Source organism: Nematolebias whitei, chromosome 14 (assembly GCF_014905685.2).
Source record: "Nematolebias whitei isolate Nwh7 chromosome 14, NemWhi1, whole genome shotgun sequence".
In the NCBI taxonomy this organism is placed as follows: Eukaryota; Metazoa; Chordata; class Actinopteri; order Cyprinodontiformes; family Rivulidae; genus Nematolebias; species Nematolebias whitei.
Window position 1 is genome coordinate 6,440,800 of NC_056511.1, and position 7,547 is coordinate 6,448,346.

The 7,547-nt window shown below is 41.9% G+C and overlaps 1 protein-coding gene across 1 annotated transcript in view; it reads left to right on the forward strand.

The window, feature by feature from the left end:
* Positions 1-2,949, forward strand: part of vps37d (VPS37D subunit of ESCRT-I) — a 47,752-nt gene extending 44,803 nt beyond the window's left edge. The window contains exon 4 of the mRNA XM_037687247.1: positions 2,247-2,949. Within this exon, the coding sequence (XP_037543175.1) occupies positions 2,247-2,786 (540 nt within the window). The 3' untranslated portion in view covers positions 2,787-2,949. The remainder of the gene's footprint in view (positions 1-2,246) is intronic.
* Positions 2,950-7,547: the final 4,598 nt, after the last annotated feature.

Below are 7,547 nucleotides of genomic sequence, written 5' to 3' on the forward strand. Positions count from 1 at the left end.
TGTGGATGGATATGGATGGATGGATGGATGAATAGATGGAGATGGATTGTATGGATGGATGTGGATGGATGTGGACGGATGGATGTTTTAATTAAAACTCCATGATTGACTTCTTTTATAAGGATGGCCATTTTAGACCAAAACACAGTTTGAATTATGATTTTTCTTCAAACTGAGCTCACCCATGACCGTAGTTTCTGCTTTGTTACCCTTTCAAAATAAAGTGCGCTGACAGAAACAGATGCCTGCAAAGGTCAGTTTATGCGCCGGACTACAAAGACAAAATAAAAATGGTCGTGACGGTCGCATTAATTCTTTGAATTCACCTCTTTAAGCTTCAAACATTCAAGAATCACTGCCCATTCCTGTTTTATTGCCCGACCTTTTTGTTCCCCTTCGTCTTTCTCTCCTGAAAACAAAATAAATTGTAGTGATTCGAGCTGTCCGTCCCTGATTTCATTCACTGACAATAAACGAGGCCCGAGTTTCAGCCATATAATAAACCCCCACTGTGCTTTAATTAAAATTTATTATTGATGTTTTGACAAACGACCTCTTTATTTTCTGCTCAACGCACATTTCACCAACATTTGTCGAGGCGGCAGAGAAGCCCAGGTTTCTCCTTCTGAGCCACGCCCAGATCAGCTGGGGGGGCACCATCCCTTCTGGGAATACTGGGTCGACCCAGTCCAACCATCTGGACACGTCGTTAACCTTTGAAGGGGGAGGTGTCCCCACCAGGTGTCCAACCACCTCAGATGGCTCGTCTCTGAGTGAGGCGAACCGGACAAAGGAAGCAGGATGTAAACAATTAATATGATTAATTTATACACAGATAAATATGATGCATCACTAGTCTGTTTAAATAATAATAATTTTAGTCCGACTGGTTTGCTCTTAACCAAAAAAAGGTTTTTATGGAGCATTTCTGCACCAAAGATCTTCAATTTATTTTATCCAAAGCTGACTAAAACAAACAAATACACATATATTTGTATTTACGAAGCATAAAAACGTACCCTAAACACAAAACTGAACCCTGAACAATTTTACATTTTCTACTTCCATGTATAAGAAACACCTGAAAATGGTTCTCATAACATTTATTAATAAAATGTAGTTTAAATCGAAACACATCAGACAGAAATAATGTTTTTACTTCCTGTTTCAAATAAATTTAAGATTATTTCTTCTCTTGTTTAACTGTGTAAAAAAAAAAGTGCTTTAAAATGTGGAACAAATATTTACATATTTAAAATTTGACTAGTTATAAGTCTTTACTGTAATTTGCCATTTTAATCTGCCGTTGGAGCTTTAAGGAAAAGTGATTTTAATTTGACTGCTTTTTTAACAGCATTAACGCCTTCAATACTTTTTTCTACATGCATTTTTGTGTTTTAATTAATCAAATTAAACATTTTTACAGTGACAAAGTTGCTTTCAGGGTTTCCCCACGGTGAATACAAACTGCCGAGTCATGAATATGTCATGGATTTACACCTCTTATGTTAATATTTCTCAAATCCCTCGCCTGTCTTCTTTGACGTAAAGTCTAATGAATCCGGAGCGGGAAGTCTCCATGAATCCGAGCGTTCTGTCGGCACATCGGGCACCGGCACCACCTGAAGCTACAGGAGCTCATGAATCCTTTAGAAGGAACTCCTCCGTCCTCTTAATTATTTCTCCGCTGCTCTAACAACGTGAGGAATTAATGGGAATAAATTCACGTCTCTTGTAGATAAGTCTTTGTTGTCCTCGCTGGTTTTCTGCGAACAGAAATAATGTGAAGATGTGCTGAACAGATTTTTATAGCTCGTATAAAACGTTTGGTTTGGAAACTCTGAATGTTTTAGTTGTAAAATCGACGCATTCTGCCGGAGTGAACGTGCAGCGCGCCTGAACAGGAACTCGTGTTTGGTCTGTGGACCCGGCCTAATTTAAAACTGTCACTGAAGGTAGAGCGGTGATTAAATGTTTCTGTCGGCAGAGCTCTGTTCGATCAGACGAGTCTCCCCCCCCCCCCCCCCCCCCCGGGACAATCGGAGACAAATCAAACTTTAAAGTTCTGCCACATGAAACAGAACGTGAGCCTTTGTTGGTTGAAGTTTATGGATAAACATCCCTGACCTGATTGAATCCTCTGTTCTTTGTGGAGTTCGTTTGGCTGGTTTCCTTTCAGCTGGACCCCTCCTCTTTCTGTTTTCTTGTCTTCTGACGCTGGTTTGTTTGTTTGCCCTGCTTCACAGGAGCTGCTGGAGAAGTTCATGGAGGGGAACGTAAGCCTGGATGAGTTCTTGGACTCTTTTCAGAGCTCCAGGAAGACGTATCACATCCGCCGGGCTCAAGCAGAGAAGATGCAAGAGGTCGTTCAAGCCAAAAGGCAGCCGAGCAAAGCCAAGCGAGCGGAGGAGAACCATGTTCCTGAAGTCAGGAAGGACTCTGAGCAGCCTCCAGAAGCCCACAGACCCAACGGCTTCATCGCGCAGGGACCTCTCAGGGTGTTCCAAGTGCGCTACGGCCTGACGCCGGCCATCCTCGTCCCTCATTATCCCGTTTCCCCACCTGCCTCGGCTCCCGTCCATCAAAGTAGTAGCTCTCACTCTGAACCCCAAGTGGGCCAGCCCCACATCCTGAGCCCCGGCAACCCGCTTCCAGGACACGGCCAGCCGGTTGGGCTCAGGGTCATCGGACAGCTGTCGGGCGGCTGGCCGGCTAACGGGCGGCCAGTTCGAGTGCAGCAGCTTTACAGACCGAACCCTCAGCAGCCCGAACCACCGTACCGATAGACTCCGGGTGGTCTGAGGGAGATTTAAAAAGGTGGTCGGAGAGGAGACCAGCAGTGTCTGTCATGATCATGGTGGCAAAGACTGGCTCAGACTGGCAGCACTGAAGACCTTCGTTTCTGTTCTCCGTCCGTGACACTCACATGTAACCGTGAAGGGAAGCCGGTCAGGGAGGGGGTGGGAAAGGAAGCACCGGGGATGGGTTCTGATAGCCGGTCCATTAGGAACCATGGAAACAAATCTCTAAAATTTTAAAAGTTTTATCTCTCTCTTTTTTTTTTTTTGTTCTAATTTAGTCACAATTGAACGGAATATACAATTCATTTCTATTCGGTTTATTTATAAAGCGCCAAGTCACAACAGAAGTCGTCTCAGGGCACGGAACAGAAACATTCATATATAAAAATAATAATTTAACATTATTTATCTGAGGAGCAGACTCAGAACTCTCATCTTGAGCAAGCATGAAGGCGACAGTGGAAAGGAAAAACTCCCTCATGAGGAAGAAACCTTTAGCAGAACCAGGCTCAGGACAAGTGGACCATCTGCTTCGACCGGCTGGGTTTGAGAGGAACAGATACACAATGGCAGGTCAAGATAGAAATAGTATCAAATGAAAAGTATTCAGTTATAACAAATCATTGAAGGAAATGAGATCAGTTTGTCCTCTAGTAGTCTAAGCCTATAGCAGCATAACAACCAACCCTAACTATAGGATTTATCAAAAAGGAAAGTCTTAAGCCCAGTCTTAAAACTGGACCATGTGTCAGCCTCACAGACAGAAACTGGAAGTTGGTTCCACAAGAGAGGAGCCTGATAACTGAAAGATCTTCCTCCCATTCTGCTTTTGGAAACTAGGAACCACGAGTAAGCCTGCAGTCTGAGAGCGAAGTGCTCTGTTGGAAAAATACGGAACAGTAAGATCTGTAATATAAGATGGAGCTAGGTTGTTGAGAGTTTTGTAGGTTAGAAGTAAGATTTTGAATTCTATTCTGGATTTGACAGGGAGCAATGGAGAGAAACTAAAACTGGAGAGATATGATCTCTCCCACTAACTCCAGTTAAGACTCGGGCAGCAGCATTTAGGATTAACTGGAGACGTTTTAAAGAAGTATTTGGACACCCAGATAATAAACCATTGGAATATGAGAAACAGCTTCTAGCATTAACCCCAGCTGTCAAGTGTCCCCTTGGTTTGTACTTTGAAATAATGAGGTGTAATGTTTAAAATACTCCACGAAGAAATTAGTCGCCCCTTTCAAGAATCAGACACCTAAGGATGCTAATTCTTTTAATGTAAACAGAGACTGCGTTGTCATCTGCATACAATGCTAGTTTTACGTCTGTGAGGCAGAATGAACGACATGAGTTCATACGACACATCAGAATACATCAAACTCGACTCTGAAAAGCTCGTTACAGCGAAATCTTCCTGACAGAGGAACAAACATCTGTGGCTTTCTGGACCAGCACACTTCACTGCAAGTGTAGTCGTGAAAAATCTCCACTCCACTTCGCCTGTGTTTACACTTTGAACGTGCAAAATGTAGACTCAGGGCTAAGAGGTAAAAACAAAGTTTGGAATGATTTATGACTTGCATTTAACAAAATAAAACACCCACAGGAGACTTTTTAGTTTTGGACTCATCTCACCTGCTGCACATTGATTCAGCTGAGAGTGGATAGATAAATTTGTAGATCAGTGATCGTCTAGGCCTGTTGCAATAAACAATAAATCAATTAATCGCATGATAAATGAAAATGATCTACCTCATTTTCATTTATCGGCTTTATTGTTTCTTCGTGTCTCTCTTTCTACTGAAGACACTGGATGACAAAAGATTCAACTCCGGTGCTCTTCACTGACCCCTCATTTCTTGTTAAAACCCGTTTTAACTCCTTTTTCTTAAAGAGAGACGCTGCTCGCTCCCTCACTATCCATCTTTCGGTTCAAGCCGTCATATACTGCCATCTAGTGGTCAAAAAAGCTACTACACACAAAAATTAACCAACATTTCTTCTTAAATTTGACAATACTAATTATTGTCAAATTTCAAACAATATTATCGTTTATCGCGATAATTTCTGAGACAATTAATCGCCCAGCAAAATTTGTTATCGTGACAGGCCTATGATTATCTACAGAACTGATCTCCTCTTTGTGTTTGTATATATTTAATTAGGGTTTTAAATATTCTGCCACTGGAAACAGCACAAGTGTCTGCATCTTGGGCTAGCAACAGCTGAAAAATCCTGACATAATATTTAATTAAATTTTTAGACGGAGATGAGATTTGCTTCAACACTGGATTTCCACAAGCTGCTATCGAGGCCCATCCCCAGTGAGAACGACGGTCATTTCCAACTATTTTATTATGTTTTAAACATTTTACAGTGATGGATGTGAAGCTCATCTATAATGCAGGCAGTAAAAAAAAAAAAAAAAATCCTATTTTTTATTCATGCAGCTTGAAACAGAGCGGCTGTGAGATACGAGCAGTCGTCAGGATGAACGATGACATCAATAAAGTGGCGTTTAATTTAAAGTCGCTTTGTTTTTCTTATCGGATCAGAGGGCGACGTTCAGACTTGGAGTTGTTCCCGAGTTCAGTCACGGCTGAGCATAAGTTTAAACAAAGAGGTTCTGTAGAGCCGAGCAGGTGGGGGTTGCAGGTGGGGGTTATTCCCCCGCGTTACCTCCACTCTTGTTTGCAGCGTTGTGTGCGTTTGGCTCGCAAGCCTTCAGCCGTTTCATTAAACTGTCGCAGCTCACGTCGGTGACTGATTTATTTATTCATGTAAATCCTATTTTAAATAGCTGACTTCAAAGCTTTTTGTTTACCGTGTTAAATGAAGAGTTGCTTCTTTCAAAGAGCCAGCGTTGTTTTTTTATTTCTCCTTCAGTCTGAGCTGCACACTGAGGGGAGTTCATCTCTATGAGAATGTCGGCGCTCCGCGAGCTCGCAGTCCAGTCGAAACACGTTTTCGTTCTTCGTCCTGCAGGATTCTAAATGAAACGCTTCAGATTGTAATTATGATGGTTCTGCTGTGGAACATACGTTTTGTTCATTAATAGCTCATAAGTGCATGCTTACTGTTTTAAGTACAGGAAAATGCCTTTTACAAGCCAGTGCTCAGTTGCACCGTAAGAAGGGGGCAGTTTTATTTGAACTTAACCTAATCCACAAAGGAAACCACTCTTAAACCAGTAAGACCCAATGGTTTCAGGTGTTTGTTTAAAGCCATGCTCCATTTTCTAACGGTGGGTCACTTTTCTTTAGTTTTAGCCATCACTTCTATTTTAATGCACCAAAAACGTGACTTCCAGTCCAGGTTGACGAGGCTAAAGAGTCTGGAAACACTTGTGTGGTTCTCATGATGTTTCATCCTGAACTGAAGTGTTGTTTTGAAATAAAATGATCAACCAGTGAACTCGTCTTCCAACAGTAAACAGGAACTTTCACCACGTGTTGGACCATTTTAGTTAGAGAGATCGCAGGTCATTCTGAAATGTAGTGAGTTTTTATCTCCCCACGTTTCAACTCGCCACCTCGTTTTATAAAACTCACTTTGGGAGATTTTGTGTAACAGACAAAAAGTGGAGACGGACAAACGTCCTCCTCGGCGCTTGCTTTGGCCGAGGAGCTGACGAGCTGCAGGGTGAACCCACTTTTCTATTCTTAGCTTTGTTTTTGTTTTGTCTGGACCGTTGTCTGTTTCGGTGACTAATCCTTTGTTTGTTGTGTTGTTTAAAAAAACAGGCTGTAAACAAACCAACCCAACACTGCTGATCGAGCTTTGTTTGTTTTATTTTGAAAAGCATGTGAAGCGTCTCTTATTCTGAAAACTTTTATTTACGATCTATCAGCAGCTTTTGTCAGTTGTTACTGCTCAGATGATTTCCTGCCTCTTCCATCCATCCATCCTTCCATCCATCCATCCTTCCATCCATCCTTCCAGTTTAATTAGATTCAATCCAGTTTATTTATATAGCACCAATTAACATCAAAATTTGTCCCAGGAACAAGAAAAACCAGTTCAACTTGAGTTCAAAACTATTTCAGATCCATGTCCTAATACAGTTGATTCAGTCCAAATACAACAGAAACCTTCACGTTTGGTGCTTTATGAAATGCTGATTAGTACCGTATATTTCGGACTATAAGGCACATAAAGTGAAACAAAACAGATAAGTCAAGCTTTATTCAACTCATTCACAATAACTCTCAACCTTGTCCAGTTGTACCACATAAAATCGTTTCGAGGTCAGTAAGCACATCCAGAATTGATGGGTCATAAGGCGCACCGGATTATAAGGCTCACAGTCGATTTTTGAGAAAATTAAAGGTTTTTAATGCGCCTTATAGTCCGAAAAATACGGTAAAGTTACTGTATCTATCTAAAGAAAACACCAAATTGTGTTGAATCTTCTCTTCATTGCGATCACCCCCAGAACCAGAACCAAGTTCAGGATGGGCGGCCATCTGCCTCGGACGGCTGGGGTTTATCAGGAAAGAGACTGACGTAGAGGGATTGCTGCAGTTTTCATGGTCCAAGCGTAGTTTCTATGGTCCAGGTGTAGTTTCTTTGGTCCGGGTGTAGTTCTATGGTCCGGATGTAGTTTTTATGGGCCAGGTGTAGTTCTATGGTCCAGATGTAGTTTCTTTGGTCCGGGTGTCTATGGTCCAAGTGTAGTTTCTATGGTCCGGGTGTAGTTTCTATGCTCCAGGTGTAGTTTCTATGGTTCGGGGGTAGTTTCTATGC